Genomic DNA, 21,621 nt, shown 5'->3' with positions numbered 1-21,621 from the left:
ATGTGCAGGAGCTCCATTGTGCATTAACCACATGTTGTGTCGTACTTGTAAAGCTACATGTTCTAGAAGCACAAGTAGAATATCCTGTATGAAATCATGATGATGTGCTCCATTGAGTGTAGGTGGAAGAACATGGGGCCCATTCAAGACATCACCAACAATGCCTGCCCAAACATTCACAGAAAATCTGTTGATGATGACGTGATTGCACAATAGCATGCGGATTCTCGTCAGCCCACACTTGTTGATTGTGAAAATTTACAATTTGATCATCAGAATCGAGGAAGTACAGTACGTACTGATGAAACGAAAATGAGCTTTAACATAGAAATTAAGCCTTCCGGACACTTGTCCACATAACATCTTTTCTTTATTTGTGTGTGAGGAATGTTTCCTGAAAGTTTGGCCGTACCTTTTTGTAACACCCTGTAGATGAGAATCTTAATTAGAAAATTCATATTTTGGATCTCGTAAAGCAACTAGATTCATCAACTTTTGCAAGTAGAATAGTTGCCACTTTTGAGGATGTAGAAATTAGTAAGCTAACATACTTTGCATACTTCCACTCTCTGATGTTATACGGAATAATATTCTGGGGCAACTCAACACTTAGGCAAAAGGTATTCACTGTTCAAAAGAAAGTAGTTAGAATAATGTGTGGGATTCATAGTCACACATCTTGTAGGCATCTGTTTAAAAGGTTAGGAATTCTTACAAGTGCTTCACAGTACATTTTCTCAGTAATGAAATTTTTTCTCAACAACATAGACCAATTTAAAATCAACAGTGACATTCATGATTACAATAACAGAAAAAAGAAAGACCTACACCATCCTTTACTTAACCTATCTTTGGCACAGAAAGCGGTAAAATATGCTGCTATAAAACTTTTTGATAAATTACCAGATGAAATAAAATGTCTGACATACAGCAGTAATAGTTTCAAAAACAAATTGAAATCATACCTCCTTGACAACTCCTTCTATACCACAGATGAATTCTTGAATATGAGTAAATAAATCTGGAGATATATTATATGTATTTTGTGCCATTTAAGGGAATGGGATAGATAATATAAATATTTAGGTATAACACTATAATGTAAAAAAAATGTAGTTTCTGTGCGCATTTCTTGTGCATTTGACATGTTCCACATCATAATGGTTTTTTGTGCTATTGATCTATGGAACACGTAACTAACTCACTCCCACTCCCAACATCCTCTGCTCAGGTACCAAGTAAAAGTGTGGGGTTAGTAAAGTCTTCAGAATCATTCAGAAGCATCATATTCCTCTTCAATACTCCATATTTTGATCCCTTTGAGATCTTCTTTGGGAATCCACTGGTGCCCTTGAATAGGTGTTGCTAGACAATGTGGTATTCACTTTAAAATTCTGTTTACCTACTTTTAGATTTTAGAAGTGGAATTACCAGGTAACATTATACATGGTGCCATTGGTGAGGTGACATCGTTGAGTAAATACTGAAAGCAGCTATAGAAAAGGGGGCTGAAGAATCCAAAATATTATTCTTGTTTTATAGCTTTGATGGTATCCGGGTAGTTGTTCCTTGCTTGCCGTGAATGATGTTTGCTACCTCGATAGTGGGTAGCTGCATCACTATTGAAGTTGCACTGATTTTTCGATATTTTAACTTCTTCCTGGACCTTCCGTCTATAAATATAATATTCTGTGGCTAGCTCCCATATGTTTTTAAAATCCTTAGGCTTGTCACATTCTTCGTGATGCTGATTTTGCTTTTTGTTTTGTGTGTATTGTTCATGCTCTTTAATGTTTCCTTTTAGAGTACTTCCAGTTTTGCCAATAAACACTTTGCCAAATCACATGTCATTTCATAGGCTCCTGCAGTGTGGAGACAGTCAGGTGCATCCATTGTAGGCTGGATGAAATCTTATACTATTACTGAGAAGGATTTTGCCCGTGCAGTCAGTTAATTTGGTAACAAATGGTACTCTAACCGAATGAATGGGAGGTCCTTGTTCTTCTTTTCTCCATTACTATTCTTACCATGTTGTTTGACTGCCCTGTTTATGGATAGGGCATTGTAGCCATTAGCTGCCAATGTTTCAGAAAATAAAACTGTGATCGCTAGATCTTACTATCACTGATGCAGAATGCATGTGCAGACCATGTTCATAATGTCTTGCTTGCAGGTTGGGTGGTGGTATGAAGTAAACTCTTTGTTCTAGAATGTTGTATTTTGTAGATCAACACATTTAAGACTGAGAGGCTGTCCTTACTCCATCTCCAAGCAGAAGCTGATTTTTTTCAGATGAATGTTATTCAGAAATTGTGGAACTTAATATAACCCTTCCTTGTAGTGTAGCCATATAACAAACATGGTATCCACATAGCAGGGACAGCCACAGTATTTTAGTTCCTCATTACTTAATGCCTTTTGTTCAAACTGCTCCATAAAAATGTCAGCTGCTACACCAAACATAGGTGAGCCCACAGTGACCCCAAAACATTTTACATAAACTTCCCCTTTGTGTTTAAAATAACGTAGCCAAAAGTAAGATTCAACTAGACCATACGCATCCAAAGTAATTGAACCCCGTGGTATCTGCGACGGGGACGTTAGTAGATAAAAATGTTATGTCAAAACTTATCAGTTTATCAATTGCACATACTTTCACTGTGCACAATATTTTGAAAAAATATTTTGTATCCTTCACAAAATACGTATTTCTGACGAGATGCTTCAGTTTCCCCAGTAAATAACTAACTAAAAGTCTGTTGTAGAGTTTAATCTTGTTCTCTGTATGGGTCTCGGCAGACACCCTTCTTTGAAGAGGAATATGTCGTCGCCTAACCATTGAGAAGTATTACCATCAATTCTGATGTAACACACGTAATCAACGCAAGGTACATACTTTGCAACAAAGTACAATACTTTCATATTAGTAACAGTCATTGTATTAGTTTTTCCTGAAATGTTGGTCTCAAGAGTGTTGTGGCAGAGTTTCTGTGGAAATTTTAGTGAACTCTTAGAAGCTTGTAGCTTGAGCTGTGGATCATTCTAGGGGCCAGTTTTGTGTATTTAGTGTTTTAATTTCCCATTTAGAGATATGCCTTCTTGACTGCTGTTTCGAACCGCATCTCCAAATTAATCCCACTTAATGCCCCCATGCTGGAATCTCTCAGTTACTTGATTTTCAGTTGATATTAAATAAAATATTTCTTTTGATATAACAAAGATTTTAGTGACAAACTTAATAAACAGCATTTATTGTTTATTAATAACTATCAAAATGAAGCTTATACTTAAGCTGTGCTCAGTACATGAGGTTTTGCAGAACAACACTAACTCAAAAGTCATTGTATTCAAAATGCAGATACATTTTTTTATGTAGGAAAGACATTAAGGGTTTGTATCTTTCCAATCACTTCATAAAGTTTGCTTAGGTGATCTACTTCGTTGCATATTTCCCAATAAAGGCACATACCCAGGTCCTTTCCCCAGACCAGCACACATTTTTAATTTTGTATGTCTAATTGACAGTTCTGTGGTCAAATATTTCTGTGTGGAGCAGGCTCACCCTTTAGGTTCAGTAATTGGTATTCACTAAAGTCTTCTGTCCAGGCCATCTTAAAAGTGACAATAAATGCAAAACAGCAATTGTCACTTTGAGAGGTTTTGACTGACAATATTGCAACTTAGCCAAAGAGTTTATAATTGACTTCTGACTCCGGCATGGTTATCAATAACTTCAGAGTGCCATAACAGGTAACAAATCAGTTGTTACGAAACTGCATAAAATGTTAGTTCCGCAGCTAGGCATTGGCTTATCTCTTGGATCGTGAAGAGTTGTGTTCTTATTGTGTTGTATTGTACAAAGAAATTTTGTTAAGTATTTAACAATAATTTCTTAACAAGAAATTAAATTATCTCTGTTTTCATCAGTGTAATCTTTAACAGCTGTTAGACTGGGGATAAGCTGTTTCAAAGTTTTTTTTTTTAATAATAAGAAAATATACTAATTGTTGGATGTGTACATTTGTAGATTAATGTGATTGTTTTGAATTTTCATACACACTTATCTCCTGAGGTGGTACACCACCCATGAGATACAAAGTTTTTCATCCAAGCTAGAATTGTGGACAATTTACATAACAGAGAATTATTTATGTTTATTAGATGATGTATCAGTATGTATAATGTGAATGCAGCTAAACTTTTGTTAATATTTATTGCAGCATGATTGTCAAGAATTTCTTGCACTGTTACTTGATAACCTTCATGAACAACTCAACACTGCGAGCAACAAAAGTGAACACTCAGATGTATCTACTGCTCCAGCCACTCCACATAGTCAGTGTGAAACAACAGATGACAGAGATTCTGCTAGGAAGCTTGTTGTCGAAAACATTGATCCTGAAATTATCGCACAGGCTAGTATATTATAAGTGATAATGACATGTGACTACATCTTCAGAGAAATTGAATGTATATGCCATTGTTTAGTAACTAAAATGTTACATGATTAATTGTTGTTAATTGGCTGTTCAAGTGATGGTCGACATACATTGTGACTGAAGATTTGATTTTTTGCAGCTCTGTTGATCTTTTTTCCCTTGTTGCTTGGAATTCATAGAGCCAGTTACCCCTCTGACCTCATAATCAAATATTGACTATAAAAAGAAAATTATAGATAAATGGTAAATGGAAAAAAAATGGGTGGCATAATTGTGTTTTGTACAATCAAATTGCTTACTTGACATATTAATGCTATGTTCAGTAAGCAAATGCCCATTAAATAATTGCTGCTTTTTAATATTTAACTCTGTTCCGTGACAGAAAGCATTTACAACACAGTTTAAAGAAATGAACATTCATTGCGCCTATCGCGTACTGCATTTGTTGCAACTTTCATTTGTGATTGCCCATGGAAAGTCAGCTTATTGGTAAAAACTGATTCAACTGCTTACAGTTATCAGTACCAGTACTGCTTTTCAACCATACAACACTCTTATCAAAAGACTGGCCGTGCAATGATCAGTATGATTAAAAGTACCGGTATTTCAAACATTACTTCACAATAATTATCTATTCAGCAACTTGAATGAATTGTGACACTCATTATGCCCATTAAAAAAAGTATTTTTTATAAGACAAACATAATAATTAAGTATGTGGAAAATTGTTCAATAATGATTACTGTCTATCTGTAATGTTCCAGTACATACAGTTACAACATATTCAGGCTACATTCCCATTAAAACTGCAAACTTATCTAATTAACACAGTGTACAAACATTGCCTAAACAATTTAATAAAGTCTGCCAATTGTATCATCACAAAAGGAGTTATAGCAACATCTCGAATAGTAATTGTACAAGTACATAATCTGCAACTGCGCATATTGTTAAAAAACAAAAGAAGAGAGTAGAACGCAGTGATACGTTTATGTAAAATTTATTTGCCAAAGCAGTTAATTTTTCATCTTGCCCAGCCTGACACATTCTATACATTGATAAAATATAACATTTAAACATTTGATGTGTTAATCTTTAGATGGTGATGAATTCCTGGCTTTCTTGTGTTTTTTATAACCAAATCAAACTTGATACATGTTAACAGAGGTTAAAAATTCCTTTCTCTGTAATTTTTGGTTCTTTTTACATCACCTGCAGCCTTAATATGGTGTTCATAATGTATTCAGCTAGAATTAAATTTTGTGTCCATTCGCACCTCTCTTTGTACATGAAACTAGAGCAGAGATACTTATCATTCACTCTAGAGTTAAGATTTTTGAAATGTAAATCACTATTCACATTTCACTTAATTCATATATTTGTTTTTAAAAAAATCAACTCGAAAAAATCCATAAAATTACAAAGAAACAGAATGGCTCACCAGTACATACTTTCAGGAGGTGAAATTCCAGCATTGCACATGGGCACATTTAAAACTTTTCCACTCTGTGTTCTCTCTGTATTCTCTCTGTGTCAAATTGAAGTGTTTGTACTATGATGCTCCTTTGATCATTGACATACCAATTTGATTGGCAGTAGGTGGCTCCTTGGATACATAGAAATTGTGATAACTTAATTCATTTGTGTAATCAATTGGAGTAGTTCAGTTTTCTATAAAGGGTTGTTGTATCCAGTTTTTATCAGAACCAACGTAACTATAAAATTAATATCACTTGAGTAATGTGTATGTTGCTATCTTTTACTGCATCTTTTTAAATCATTTTTATTTTCTTTAGGACAATGTGGAAGATGAGTGACATAAATTTTCTTAAGTGATGTAATTCCACGTGCTTTGTGTGTTCTAAACGAGACCAACTATGTGTTTGCTTACAGGGCACTATAGACAGTATGAAGTCAAATCACTCATCATCCTCGGGTAGTTCTGACAGTTCGGGTGAAGGCAGGAACCTTTTCAGAATGCAGCAAATTCCAGAAGGGGTTGTTCCATTTCAAGATACAGAACCATATACTGGAGATCTGGTGATGGAAGTGACGGAAGATAGTGTTGAACAAAATTATGAGAGATCAGAAGGTGACAAGGAAGATTCCTCTTTTGTTTCAAATCCTAACTGCAGTGACAGCAACTCCAGTTATAACATAATTTCCCATAATTCGTTGAAGAGGAATGGAAAAATCCCAGTTGCAGAAAAAGTGTTGGAAAAGAATGTTGTTGCAAGCCAGTTAAATAATGTGGCACAGGGTTTTCGAGGATTACAGGATATATTAAAAGATGCAAAGACGTCAAATGTTAATGTACTTGTCACTGAAGAGGAAGCTAACAATGAACTCCGTTTCGATTCAGAAAAGTATCCAAAACATGAAAGTGCGAGGAGAAGAGACCCTCTGGAAAACCCTAATCTTACAGAGTTCCATAATTTTGATTGTAAAACTGTGAGTGTGAAAAGAATAAAGGAAACAAACCTACTGCAAGAGACTGTTGAATCAACTTCAGAGTATGTAGTGGGTTATAATCTAGAATCAAGTAGGTGTTTTAATAATATCAAACGAATGAAGCTGGAAGATACAGAGAAGAATTTTCGAATGGAGTGTGAACGGAAGATGAGAGACTTGGATACAACTGTAGCAGAAGTGGGCAGTTCTGCTGGTCAGAGTGAAGATGCAGAAGTTCCATCAACATCAACTTCGGTAGCCCTCAGTGATGAAATAGAAGCTGATAAACATTGGGATAAGCACCTTAGTCTCAACCAAAGTGTTATTGTGGATTCATTCCAGGGTCAGTTCAAAAGCACTGTGAGTATGATATTTCTATTCTCCTATCGTACACAGTACTACTACTCCTTGATATAGTAATTATTAATTGAAAGAAGTATTTTTTGTTCATCTGTCCAAAACTTCATCCTCAGATTTAAAAATTCACATTTGTCAAATGCCTTTAAAGGTCAAACTTTATATCTCTCAGTATCAATAATAATGGCCAAAGTTGGGGGAGGGGGGGGAGTGGAAGAAGAAATTCCCTATTACTTACTTTCTTGTATATGATGCTTTGGCTGTTTTGTAGATGCATTTACACACTCTTAGCAGATGTCTAGTGGTATTTTTCTACTAATTCTAGAGATTTCAAATTGTTCTTAATGTTTTGGTGGTGGATGTCTTTCAGACATCATTTCTGCGTCATGGTGAGAAGAATTATGAAGAGTGGAAAAAATAATTCTTTAACTGTTAGCTATTGATGCTAAGTGCAAGGCAAAGCTCAGAATAAACTAGAGAATATCACAAGTAAGTTCGCTGATAATTCTATTGTAATAGAGCGGACTTCAACTCGTCAGCTATCTGCTGGCAGAGAAAGGGATTTGTATAACATTGTTCTGAATGCCTTGTCTGAAAATTTCTGTGAGCTGGTACTTATAGAAACAATAAATGAAAGCAATGTCTTAGGCTTCTAGTAATTAGCAAACCAGCACTTTTCAAATCCATTAGTTAGTTAGTCAGTCAGTTAAATGTTTCATAGATCATTCGAACAATTCTTTTTCGAAATGATGTGGAACGAGTCAGTTTACAGGATATGTGCACGTGATTAGTGTTACATTCAGTTAATTTCGAGGAAGGAGTCAGTGATCACTAATCTGTGATAGTGTCAGTATCTTATTCTGCTATTTATTTTGAACCAGTTTTTGGCTTACAAACCACCATCAAGAAATAGCTAAATAATATATTTGGTTAGCAAGAGTGAGAGGACACAAATTGCAGAGTAAGTGGTCAACATCAAATATTGAGCTCTAAGAATGAGGATGTGGAGCACAAATGTGTAAAACCCTAAAGTACATTAGTGTGCAATATCCCTGGAACAAGTATGTGCCGAGCAGTATTGTGAGGGATGGAAGAGACCCATTGCAGTTCAGTAGGCATGTTCAAAACTTGATATGAAAGCAAAGAGAGCTTCATCTTCAATTTAATAAAAATGAAAGTGTGGAAGACAAACAGAAGCTGAGTGAAGCCAAAACAAACACGAAGAAAGCAATCCGAGAAGCATTCAATAAATTTCAAAGTATATTTTCATCTAACAATTGGACTAAAAATTTTAAGAATCAATTACTAGATCAAAATCAGGTCTTCAGTTGCTTAGTGACCATACTGGCACTGAAACAGGTGATTGATAGGCCAAAAACTTGAAGTCAATCTTCCAAAATTGTTTAATCACAGAATATCGTAATATGGTTCCTCCTTTTAATCATCGCTGAATGCCAAAATGGTAGGGATTGAGATAAGTCATCGGAGAATTGAAAGTCAATTAGATCTACACAGTAGTAGAAAGAGTTGGACCTGGTGAGATAAGTGAGGTTCTATAGAGATTATGTGAAAGAACTTTCTTTGCTTCTAGTAGTAGTGTATTGTACGTCACTGGATCAATGAAGCATATCTAGTAATTGAAAAAAAGCGTAGATCATTAAAATTTTCAAGAAGGTCGTCATTACAAGTGCATAATTGTATGCCTATATTGCTGACTCCAGTCTGTTGTAGGAGTATGGGACACATTTTATGCTTTCAAAGAACAAAAATCTCCACTGTAAAAATTAGCATGGGTTCTACTAACACAGATACTGTAAAACACAGTTCACTCGAAGCAGACGAAATGAATTAAAATTTGTGCTGCAGCCAGGACTCGAACCCGGGTCTTCTTGCTTGCTAGGCAGATGGTCAACATTGCTGCACGGACTACCTAAGCTGAGTGCTCTTCCCAACACAAACTTTGATTCATTTTTCTCTTACATATTGTCACTAGTGCCAATACCGGAGAGCCCTGGCAGTAATGACATTTTGTGGATTATGAAATGGCAGAACATGGCAGCAAAATCATGGTTGTCATCTGCTAAGCAAAAGTACAGGCTCTTTTTGTCTTGCTTAAAAATAAAATGAAATGTCCTGGTTAGTGGTGGACAAAGGTAGTGATCCATTGGCACACTTGAAGTAATACTGTTTGTTTATTGAACATGAAGTAAGTCATTACAGTTCAAAGACAAAAGTACACACATGAAATAAGCTGAAAATGTCCTCCAGTGATGACTAGAGAATACAGCAGAATAACCTACTGGAACAATATGTAGCCAGTGCTCACAAGGACAAAGTCCAGATCCTCGGTAGAGGCAAGGAGCTGAGGAAGCAGCTTCTGGAGCAATGGTCACATGGCAGTGACTGGGAGCCCCATGAAGGCACAGGATGGCACTGGGTTGCAGTGCTGGTAGGTGTCGTGGTTTATGTGATTTCTCATGTTTTAAACAGGTAAGTGGACATCAGTTGTGTGTCAGTGCAGTGCGGTGATGAGGTATTACAGTTAAACTTTCAGTCACAGCAACAGTAGTTTATCACACAATACAGAGATATTTTACAATTCAGGCACTCCTGTATATTACACTTTCATGTAAGATTTTTTAGTGTGTTGAAGTTTTCATTTTGTTACTAGTTTAACGGGAACAATATTTCAGACAACATTTCCAGCTAAGAATGAAAGCTTAACTGTGTTGTGATGTTATGGGTCAATAAAGGTTTTCCTCTGATAATCCTACCTTTTTCTCATTCCAAACAGATTATCGAGGTTCAGCATACATGCTTATGGAAATAGATAATGCATCGTGTAATTGAGGCATTTAACAGTAAATATCTACATGAACGATAACTGGAACCTAACTTATTTATAACTTTTGTTGTTCTCCAGAACACACAAATTTTTCTTCCAATGATAGTGATGTGACTGGGGTAACGAATTGTCTTGTGGAGGAGGTGAAATGAATAAAGAAAATGAGAGGGGCCAGAAACAATTTACTTTTGTTACATTGCCATTACAGTTGTTGGACTGCTCTTTTCTGCCATCATAGGAATATTTTGTTCCACTAAAGGATATGCCTCTTTACACTGAATTAATGTAGTTCGAATGTGAAACCCACTTTTTTCCCTATTGTAAGTAACTTTTTTTCTGAATTTTCATTGTGTCTTAAAATGTGAATGAACCATATTCTTTAATAACTGTTGTATCACCATAGCCCATATGGGACAGACTGTATCACTGGAAAGTGAAGAGTTGCCCATATGAGTTAGATTACTTCATTGCTTTCCAGATTTTGTACAATATAAGTACTGAATACCTCGGTTCAGTGAAGATAGTGTTAAATTTTCAAATCGATATTCCTTGTTTTTAATAAGAGAAAAATTTTTCTGTGGACATAGCTTCCTGAAAAGGAATTACATTGTGTGATAACCTGTAAATCATTCATTTGTTCTTAGGAGAGTTTCAGTGATTTGCTTGAACATTATAAGAAGCATTGTTAGTCACTAACATGAAGTTTGTTAGTAAATTTTGTATCAATTTGTTTCTGAGCAGTTTCACCAAGTTTTCGAAGTTCATATCATTGTGGTATTTAAAATATTTCATCCCAGCCAGAAACATTAATAATGCATATGGTACAAGTCCATTATCATTCCCAACACACGCAACAATAGCTTGTTTTCCCTGTGAAACTGTGCCAAGTAAGCCTTTGTTCTCATTGCTCCAACTGTGCCATATAAGTAAATAACTAATAAACAGTGTGTCCGTACATCGTACCTCGTTTCATAGCTCTGATAGTGCAAAATTTTCTTATCACATTCTTCTTTCATCATTAAAGAGAATATTCACAATTCACATGGTGTCAGACAAGGGTCGATAACATAGTGACAGTCACTACACGTCTGAACCAATTCCTTGCTGCACCTTACAACAAAATCAGTATGTAGTTACTACAGGTCTGAACCAGTTCCTTTCCCCACCTTGCAATAAAACCAGTGTTCATTCATTATGAGTATTGACATCATAGATTGTGCTACAACTTGCAGACAATATTGACCAGCCTTGTATGTGCCATTGTATGTGTACCATTAATTGACCAGATTTATGGATGAATATCCTGTGATAAAGCGTACCACTGAAAAGGTGGTCAACTTACATGGCTGCTTAACAATTCGTCTCATTTGGCATCTGTCATACAACACTAATAATTTCACAACTGCATAAATAAGAATTTTTCTTCCAATATAACCTACGTCATGTTGCGTCTGACCCACACCATTGACAGTTTAGGAATTGTGCGTATGGAATTTTTCTTCCAGTACATCCTTACCTCCAGTCTATACCAATTTAACAGTGTACATAGACAACTGTGCCCATTTTTCAATTGGAATAGTACATCTCTCTCTCTCTCTCTCTCTCTCTCTCTCTCTCTCTCTCTCACACACACACACACACACACACACACACACACACACACACACACACACACACACACAAACCATGTGGGATATTGTTGGACTGTTGGGGGGGGGGGGGGGGGGTCATTGTCTTTGGACCAAAAGACTGGTTTGATGCAGCTCTCCATGCTAGCCTATCCTGTTCAACCCTCTTCATCTTCAAATAACTATGATGACGTAGATCAGTGTAAACCTGCTTACCGTTCTCATGCCTTGGTCCCCCTCCACGGTTTTCACCACCACACTTCCCTCCTTTACCAAACTGATGATTCCTTGATGCCTCAGGAGGTACCCTACCATCCAATCCATCTTTTTAGTGAAGTTGTGCCATAAATTTCTTTTCTCTCAAATTTGATGCAGTACCAACTCATTAGTCACGCATTCTACCCATGTAACTTCCGTAGGATTTTCCTCCTTTGGAATTGGGATTATTACATTCTTGAACTCTGAGGATATTTCGTCTCTTTTTTCTTGCACACTAGGTGGAATAATTTTGTCATGGCTGACTCTCCCGAGGATCACAATAATTGTGAAGGCATATCCACTTAGATCTTTCAGTTTTCTGTCAGATTCTTTTACAGTATCGTACCTCTCATTTTGTCTTCACTTGCCGCCTCTTCTCTTTCTATAATACAGTTATCAAGTTGGTTTCTCTATACAGACCCCTTATATTAGGCTGCTCCAGCTCTCATGCCCATCCGTAAGTGAGTAGGGCTGAGCAAAATGGTGACATGTGGACTGTCAAGCAGCTGGGCTGAAACCTATGCAGCTGCCAAGCACATGCTGGCAGGATTGGCCTTATGGTTAGTGCAAAATCAGGATGTGTGTGATAGGGCTGCCAGTGAAGTAGCCTGTACCAGCTGTGGCAGCCTGCAAGGGAGCTGAGCACCCATTGTGCAGCAGCATTGGACAGCATATTCTACATATTATTCCAGCTTTTCCTTCCTTGTATAGTAATATGAAGATGGATCTCGGTGCAGAAACAATAAATAAAAAACAAAAATTAATAAACAGAATTGTATTACTTCAGTACTAGTAGGACAATATTATGGAAATGGAAGAGGATGTAGACGGTTATGAAATGGGAGATATGATACTGCGTGAAGAGTTTGATAGAGCACTGAAAGCCCTTAGTCAAAACAAGGTCCCAGGAGTAGACAACATTCAATTAGAACTACTGACTGCCAGGCCTAACAAAACTCTACCACCTGGTGAGCAAGATGTATAAGACAGGCGAAATACCCTCAGAATTCAAGAAGAATATAATAATTCCAATCCCAAAGAAAGCAGGTGTTGACAGATGTGAAAATTACTGAACTATCAGTTTAATAAGTCACAGCTGCAAAATACTAACGCGAATTCTTCACAGACGAATGGAAAAACTGGTAGAAGCCGACCTCGGGGAAGAGCAGTTTGGATACCGTAGAAATGTTGGAACACGTGAGGCAATACTGACCCTACGACTTATCTTAGAAGCTAGATTAAGGAAGGGCAAACCTACTTTTCTAGCATCTGTAGACTTGGAGAAAGCTTTTGGCAATGTTGACTGGAATACTCTCTTTCAAATTCTGAAGGTGGCAGGGGTAAAAGACAGGGAGCGAAAGGCTATTGACAATTTGTACAGAAACCATCTACATCTACATCCATACTCCGCAAGCCACCTGACGGTGTGTGGCGGAGGGTACCCTGAGTACCTTTATCGGTTCTCCCTTCTATTCCAGTCTCGTATTGTACGTGGAAAGAAGGATTGTCGGTATGCTTCTGTGTGGGCTCTAATCTCTCTGATTTTTATCCTCATGGTCTCTTCGCGAGATATACGTAGGAGGGAGCAATATACTGCTTGACTCTTCGGTGAAGGTATGTTCTCGAAACTTTAACAAAAGCCCGTACCGAGCTACTGAGCGTCTCTCCTGCAGAGTCTTCCACTGGAGTTTATCTATCATCTCCGTAACGCTTTCGCAATTACTAAATGATCCTGTAACGAAGCGCACTGCTCTCCGTTGGATCTTATCTATCTCTTCTATCAACCCTACCTGGTGCGGATCCCACACTGCTGAGCAGTATTCAAGCATTGGGCGAACAAGCGTACTGTAACCTACTTCCTTTGTTGTCGGATTGCATTTCCTTAGGATTCTTCCAATGAATCTCAGTCTGGCATCTGCTTTACCGACGATCAACTTTATATGATCATTCCATTTTAAATCACTCCTAATGAGTACTCCCAGATAATTTATGGAATTAACTGCTTCCAGTTGCTGACTTGCTATTTTGTAGCTAAATGATAAGGGACCTATCTTTCTATGTATTCGCATCACATTACACTTGTCTACATTGAGATTTAATTGCCATTCCGTGCACCATGCGTCAATTCGCTGCAGATCCTCCTGCATTTCAGTACAATTTTCCATTGTTGCAACCTCTCGATACACCACAGCATCATCTGCAAAAAGCCTCAGTGAACTTCCGATGTCATCCACCAGGTCATTTATGTATATTGTGAATAGCAACGGTCCTATGACACTCCCCTGCGGCACACCTGAAATCACTCTTACTTCGGAAGACTTCTCTCCATTGAGAATGACATGCTGCGATCTGTTATCTAGGAACTCCTCAATCCAATCACACAGTTGATCTGATAGTCCGTATGCTCTTACTTTGTTCATTAAACAACTGTGGGGAACTGTGTCAAACGCCTTGCGGAAGTCAAGAAACACGGCATCTACCTGTGAACCCGTGTCTAAGGCCCTCTGAGTCTCGTGGACGAATAGCGCGAGCTGGGTTTCACACGACCGTCTTTTTCGAAACCCATGCTGATTCCTACAGAGTAGATTTCTAGTCTCCAGAAAAGACAGTATACTCTAACATAATACGTGTTCCAAAATTCTACAACTGATCGACGTTAGAGATATAGGTCTATAGTTCTGCACATCTGTTCGACGTCCAGAAGGCAGTTATAAGAGTCGAGGGACATGAAAGGAAAGCAGTGGTTGGGAAGGGAGTGAGACAGGGTTGTAGCCTCTCCCCGACGTTATTCAATCTGTATATTGAGCAAGCAGTAAAGGAAACGAAAGAAAAATTCGGGGTGGGTATTGAAATCCATGGAGAAGAAATAAAAACTTTGAGGTTCGCCGATGACATCGTAATTCTGTCAGAGACAGCAAAGGACCTGGAAGAGCAGTTGAACGGAATGGAAAGTGTCTTGAAAGGAGAATATAAGATGATCAACAACAAAAGCGAAACGAGGATAATGGACTGTAGTTGAATTAAGTCAGATGATGCTGAGGGAGTTAGATCAGGAAATAAGACTCTTAAAGTAGTAAAGGAGTTTCGCGATTTGGGGATCAAAATAACTGATGATGGTCGAAATAGAGAGAATATAAAATGTAGACTGGCAATGGCAAGGAAAGCGTTTCTCAAGAAGAGAAATTTGTTAATATCGAGTATAGATTTAAGTGTCGGGAAGTCATTTCTGAAAGTACTTGTATGGAGTGTAGCCATGTATGAAAGTGAAACATGGATGATAAATAGTTTGGACAAGAAGAGAATAGAAGCTTTTGAAATGCGGTGCTACAGAAGAATGTTGAAGATTAGCTGGGTAGTCCACATAACTAATGAGGAGGTATTGAATAGAATTGGAGAGAAGAGAAATTTGTGGCACAACTTGACTAGAAGAAGGGATCGGTTGGTAGGGCATGTTCTAAGGCATCAAGGGATCACCAACTTAGTATTGGAGGGCAGCATGGAGGGTAAAAATCGTAGAGGGAGACAAAGGGATGAATACACTAAGCAGATTCAGAAGGATGTAGGTTGCAGTAAGAGATGAAGAAGTTTGCACAGGATATAGTAGCATGGAGAGCTGCATCAAACCAGTCTCAGGACTGAAGACCACAACAACAACAGTAGTATTAATGATTGGGTAATTAGTTAAGGTGCTTTATTGTAGTTTTATGGTGGTAGCAGATAGTTGCAACATTCACTTTCTTGTAGTTAGTACCAAGAATAAATAATTGATCCATACATTTATTACTCTCCACAAAAATGTGAGTCGAAACTTCGCATGTAATAGGGTGTAATAGAGAAGAATAAATAAGTAAATACTGGCTTCCCATCTGAATATTCATACAGCTGTTTCTTTTTTTCCAAATGTCTGATTTTTTGTTTATTCTCGCTGTAGACGTGCTTGTTCCTACAATCTCACATTTGTCTTCTAACCATTCCTGTTTAGGCATTTTACATTTTCTGCGCATCTCAATTTTTTGATGTCTGTCTTCTATTCTTCATGTGCTTTTATTTTATACACTCCTGGAAATTGAAATAAGAACATCGTGAATTCATTGTCCCAGGAAGGGGAAACTTTATTGACACATTCCTGGGGTCAGATACATCACATGATCACACTGACAGAACCACAGGCACATAGACACAGGCAACAGAGCATGCACAGTGTCGGCACTAGTACAGTGTATATCCACCTTTCGCAGCAATGCAGGCTGCTATTCTCCCATGGAGACGATCGTAGAGATGCTGGATTTAGTCCTGTGGAACGGCTTGCCATGCCATTTCCACCTGGTGCCTCAGTTGGACCAGCGTTCGTGCTGGACGTGCAGACCGCGTGAGACGACGCTTCATCCAGTTCCAAACATGCTCAATGGGGGACAGATCCGGAGACCTTGCTGGCCAGGGTAGTTGACTTACACATTCTAGAGCATGTTGGGTGGCACGGGATACATGCGGACGTGCATTGTCCTGTTGGAACAGCAAGTTCCCTTGCCGGTCTAGGAATGGTAGAACGATGGGTTCGATGACGGTTTGGATGTACCGTGCACTATTCAGTGTCCCCTCGACGATCACCAGAGGTGTACGGCTAGTGTAGGAGATCGCTCCCCACACCATGATGCCGGGTGTTGGCCCTGTGTGCCTCAGTCGTATGCAGGCCTGAATGTGGCGCTCACCTGCACGGCGCCAAACACGCATACGACCATCATTGGCACCAAGGCAGAAGCGACTCTCATCGCTGAAGACGACACGTCTCCATTCGTCCCTCCATTCACGCCTGTCGCGACACCACTGGAGGCGGGTTGCACGATGTTGGGGCGTGAGCGGAAGACGGCCTAACGGTGTGCGGGACAGTAGCCCAGCTTCATGGAGACGGTTGCGAATGGTCCTCGCCGATACCCCAGGAGTGACAGTGTCCCTAATTTGCTGGGAAGTGGCGGTGCGGTCCCCTACGGCACTGCGTAGGATCCTACGGTCTTGGCGTGCGTCGCTGCGGTCCGGTCCCAGGTCGACGGGCACGTGCACCTTCCGCCGACCATTGGCGACAACATCGATGTACTGTGGAGACCTCACGCCCCACGTGTTGAGCAATTCGGCGGTACATCCACCCGGCCTCCCGCATGCCCACTATACGCCCTCGCTCAAAGTCCGTCAACTGCACATACGGTTCACGTCCACACTGTCGCGGCATGCTACCAGTGTTAAAGACTGCGATGGAGCTCCGTATGCCACGGCAAACTGGCTGACACTGACGGCGGCGGTGCACAAATGCTGCGCAGCTAGTGCCATTCGACGGCCAACACCGCGGTTCCTGGTGTGTCCGCTGTGCCGTGCGTGTGATCATTGCTTGTACAGCCCTCTCGCAGTGTCCGGAGCAAGTATGGTGGGTCTGACACACCGGTGTCAATGTGTTCTTTTTTCCATTTCCAGGAGTGTATTTTCTCCTTTCGTCAATTAAATTCAGTATTTCTTGTTTGTCCGAGGATTCCTATTAGGTCTTTCCTTCTCACCTGTAATTCTTTCACTTTATGCAGTTCCCATATTCTTAATTTCGTACGTTTTTGCAATTTCTACCGTTTTCATCTGCAGTTCGTAACCAGTGAATTGTGGTCATTGTTGACATCTGCCTCTGGAAATGCCTTACAATTTAAAGTCTTTCAGAATAAAATTAAGTCATCAGCTGCAAGTATATTTTTATTTCACTTTACCAGTTTCAACATATTAATTTGTTGTCTCTTATAAAATGTGAAAAGCAGGTCATTCCTTTTATATATTAGCACTGTGTACCAATTTCCCCCAAATATATTATATAAAACTTCACTATGTACCGTAGCTGTAGTTTTTATTGCGTTTATAAATCTTCCTTGCTTCAGGCACAACAGCTTGACATACTCATAGACTCCATTCAGTTATTGTAAATTATCTACCTATCAATTTGTGTTTCCAGTAATCACATACAATATGTACATTTTTGGACATATCATGGCATTATGATTCTATGAAGAAGATATTAACATCTACTAAACCAGTACTAATAAGAAGAGGTCCACAGCGGTGTGATCAACTTTTTGAAACTATTTATGTGGTGATGTAGGGTAAGATCAAAGATATCGCACATTGCGGCCATTCACCCTGGTGGGCACTCGTTTGCGAGTAATTGATGGAAAAAAATTCGAAATTTTATGTGATAGACAGTAGCTTTGAAAAAGTTGCAATGTATGGTGTGGTTGTAGGGTGTAACGGATAGGGTAACAGCATCACATACATTAGGTTGTGGGTTCAAATCTATAAGGTTCTCAATTTTTTGTTTTGTTTTTAAATCTTTATCAGAATTGGTCATTATTTTTATTCAGTTAATTGGTTTAAATGTAATTTTTTATTTCTATTCCTTTGTCACATCATTTTAATCACCGCAGAACTTTTTTGTGTGTTTCAGTCTTTTTTCTGTACATCATTCTTTTTCCAGTTGGAATTTTTGTGACTATGAATTTAATTATGTTTATCTATTATAATATTCAATTATTTGAAAATTATAATCTATCAGTTAAAAAACAAAAGCTGAAATTTATATTTGTGCAATAGTGTGAAAAATGTATTTTTGTTACCAGAAGTGCAATGTTTTGCACAGTAATTATCATGCAAAAAAATTAAAACGTAACGTAAATACCTATTGTACTCTGGGTAAAATTATGCTGATCATCATCATCATTATTTATTGTATTTATGGGCCTTGAAGGCCCACAGCAGATTAAAAAAGGATACAAGCCACAAAATAAAATGAATACAATAAACTGCACGTTATAAAAATTTGCAAATATTCACATTCCAAAAATTAAACACAGCAGTGAGTCACAGTCTCAGTGCAGGAGACATTTGTTGCAGATGACGGTCCATCGCTGTTGGTCCCCAGCCTCATATTCTACCATTGTCAGCTCCACTTCTTCGAGTATTGCCAGTACCCGATCCTTTCACCGCGTCTTCGGTTGTCCCTTTGGGCGTCTCCCAGCAGATTGGGAATGGAGAACACGCTTAGGGAGGGATCCACTGGCTCAGAAGATGTGGCCAAACCACTGTAGCCTCTTCTGCCCCAATATTCAATTGTAGAGGTCTTCTTTTGTTCTCATTCCCATTTTCCCTCCGCGGTATTGTAGACAGGTCCATATATCTTTTGAAGTACCTTCCTCTCGAACGCAAAAATTACTTCTTAAGTTGTTGCTGAAGTCGCCCAGGTTTTACAACCATATAAAAGTACTTACCGTACTAATGTTATGTACAGCCAGATCTTGTATTTTAGTGATATCAGCTGGGATTTGAATAAATTGTTTAGGCTGAAGAAAAAGCGATTAGCGTTTGTTACTCGTTGCTGCACCTCTTTTTGTTATTCGTTGCTGCACCTCTTTCGTCATTTCACTGTTGTCGGTCAGTGTGGATCCCAGGTATTTGAATTCTCTTACTTATTCAAAGGAATGCCCATCAACAATAATGGAGGGGAGGGGAGCTTGATGTCGTGAGACGACGAAATATTTTGTTTTACTATCATTCACTAACCGCCCTATTTGTTTCCCGTTATGGAGGAATCGTGAAGTGCTGGCACTTTCTTGCTCCAGGGTGTCACCAAGGATGACATCAGCAGCAACAAATGCCAGGCTTGTCTGTTCCCACCATATAAATAGTTTCAAAATGTTGATGGCACTGTTAGGGACCTCTCCTTGTAAGTAAGTTTCTGTGATGCACTTCTTAAACTACGTAAATGTACAGCCAAGGTGTGAAGATTTATAGTATCCCTAATTGTGTAGGCTTCTAAGCATGACAGATTGTCATTTAAAGTGAAATAAAAATATATTTGCAACTGACTGAATTTTATTCTAAAATATATACTAAAGTTGCTGAAAAACAGCAGCTATAAATAAAATAACAAGTGTAGTTTCAGCTCTCTGAGACTGCAGGTCGGTGTGCAAGTTACGCTTGTGTGTGTGTGTGTGTGTGTGTGTGTGTGTGTGTGTGTGTGTGTGTGTGTGTGTGTACTGCTGACAAAGGCCTTAATGACTGAAAGCTATGATTGTGTGAATCTTTTTATTGTGCCTATCGCAGCTCAGCATCTCCACTGTATGGTGACTAGCAACTTTCCTTCTCTCGTATTGTTACATTCCATCCTGGATTTTCCATTGTTTGGTATAAATAAAATAATAAGTTTAAAATCTTGTTTCAAAATCTGTCTTCCCATTAGATAATAAATCTGAAACTTTCTAGTGTTTCTAGGTCTCATCCTCGTATACAATCTTCTTTTGTGATTCTTACACCAAGTGTTAGCAATATATACACAGTTCAAAATTCTAACAGGCAGTTTCCTTCCTTTCTTTCCTTTCTCCTAGCATTTTCTTCGCTTCTGTTTCTTCCTTCTCCTACTATTGAAGTTTTCATTCCCTTAACTATCTAAATAATTTCCTTTATCTTGTTCCAAGAATGTGGGTTTGTAGACTTTGAATTCGATATTGTGTTATACCACAGTGAGAAATAGATATAGCTGATTATGTGGCTTGGAGTAGCACTTTATTTTCTTAAAAAACATGCCTTCACATTCAAAATGGTAACCAGAAAATGCAATGACTCATTAACACAAAACCACATGCACTACAGCAAGGAGAAGGCATTTCACAGTGCACGACCCCTGTTGACATCTTCCAGATGATTAGCTGATCATCTGACATATACCGCGGCAGTCTTGTGTCATTGCTACAATCTCATTGTAAGTTCTCTCTCTCCTTCATCTGCAGAGCTAGTTGACATATAAACTTGTACTATTGTGATGAATGTCGTCTTCATGTCTATTTTGGCTTATATGATTTGTTTGCTATGCCGTTCATAGTAGCTTACTCACATTCCTATTTTCTCCTGCATTACCCCTGTTTGATTTGGTGTTGATAACTCTGTACCAACTACCAACCTGACTAGAAGTCCTGCTCTTTATGATGCTGTGCTTCACTACTTTCCACTATAGCTTCGAAGCATCCACTTCCCTTTTTAAATTCTCTAACCTCCTTATCCAGTTAAGGTGTCTAACATTCGATGCCTCTGACTCATAGAATGACAGTTTGTTTTTCCCGATGAAGGTATCCTTGTGAGTAGCCCCAGAATATTTTACCCAAGAGCGTGACATCAGCATTTAACCATACAGAAGAGCTGCATGCTTTCTGAGAAAAATAATGCAGTAGTTTACCCTTGCTTTCAGTCATTCACAGTACCAGTATGGCAGGCCATGTTGTCTAATTTTATAAGGTCAGATGAGTCATTCATGCAACTGTTGCCTGTGCAACTATTGAAAAATCTTCTGCTCCTCTTCAAAAAGAATGGGTTAGTTTGGCCCCTCCATAGGTCATGGAGGCATGAAAAGCCACCCATTCTCAGCAAGGACTAATTATGCCATATAAAGTTTTGAAAACCGGTTGTTCAAAATTGAAGGCACAATTACTACATGTCCAAGTAGTAGAGTAAACTCTGTTGAGATTATACTGAATTCTTTCTCCAGTCAAAGCGGTATAATTGCTTAGTTTGTATTATTTCTTATGTAATATCCAAATTTCACAAAAATGTAGGCTATTAGTAACTTATA

General features: G+C 38.5%; 1 protein-coding gene across 5 annotated transcripts in view; it reads left to right on the top strand.

Moving 5' to 3' along the window:
- Nucleotides 1-21,621, top strand: part of LOC126277951 (uncharacterized) — a 183,826-nt gene that overhangs the window by 69,667 nt on the left and 92,538 nt on the right. For all 5 annotated transcript variants that reach the window (XM_049977549.1, XM_049977554.1, XM_049977550.1 and 2 more), the window contains exons 5-6: nt 4,221-4,415; nt 6,333-7,250. In XM_049977549.1, coding sequence (XP_049833506.1) covers nt 4,221-4,415; nt 6,333-7,250 — 1,113 coding nt within the window. The remainder of the gene's footprint in view (nt 1-4,220; nt 4,416-6,332; nt 7,251-21,621) is intronic.

This window comes from Schistocerca gregaria, chromosome 6, assembly GCF_023897955.1.
Source record: "Schistocerca gregaria isolate iqSchGreg1 chromosome 6, iqSchGreg1.2, whole genome shotgun sequence".
NCBI lineage: Eukaryota > Metazoa > Arthropoda > Insecta > Orthoptera > Acrididae > Schistocerca > Schistocerca gregaria.
Note: the sequence above shows the minus strand (reverse complement) of the source record. Positions and strands in the feature narration are given on the sequence as shown.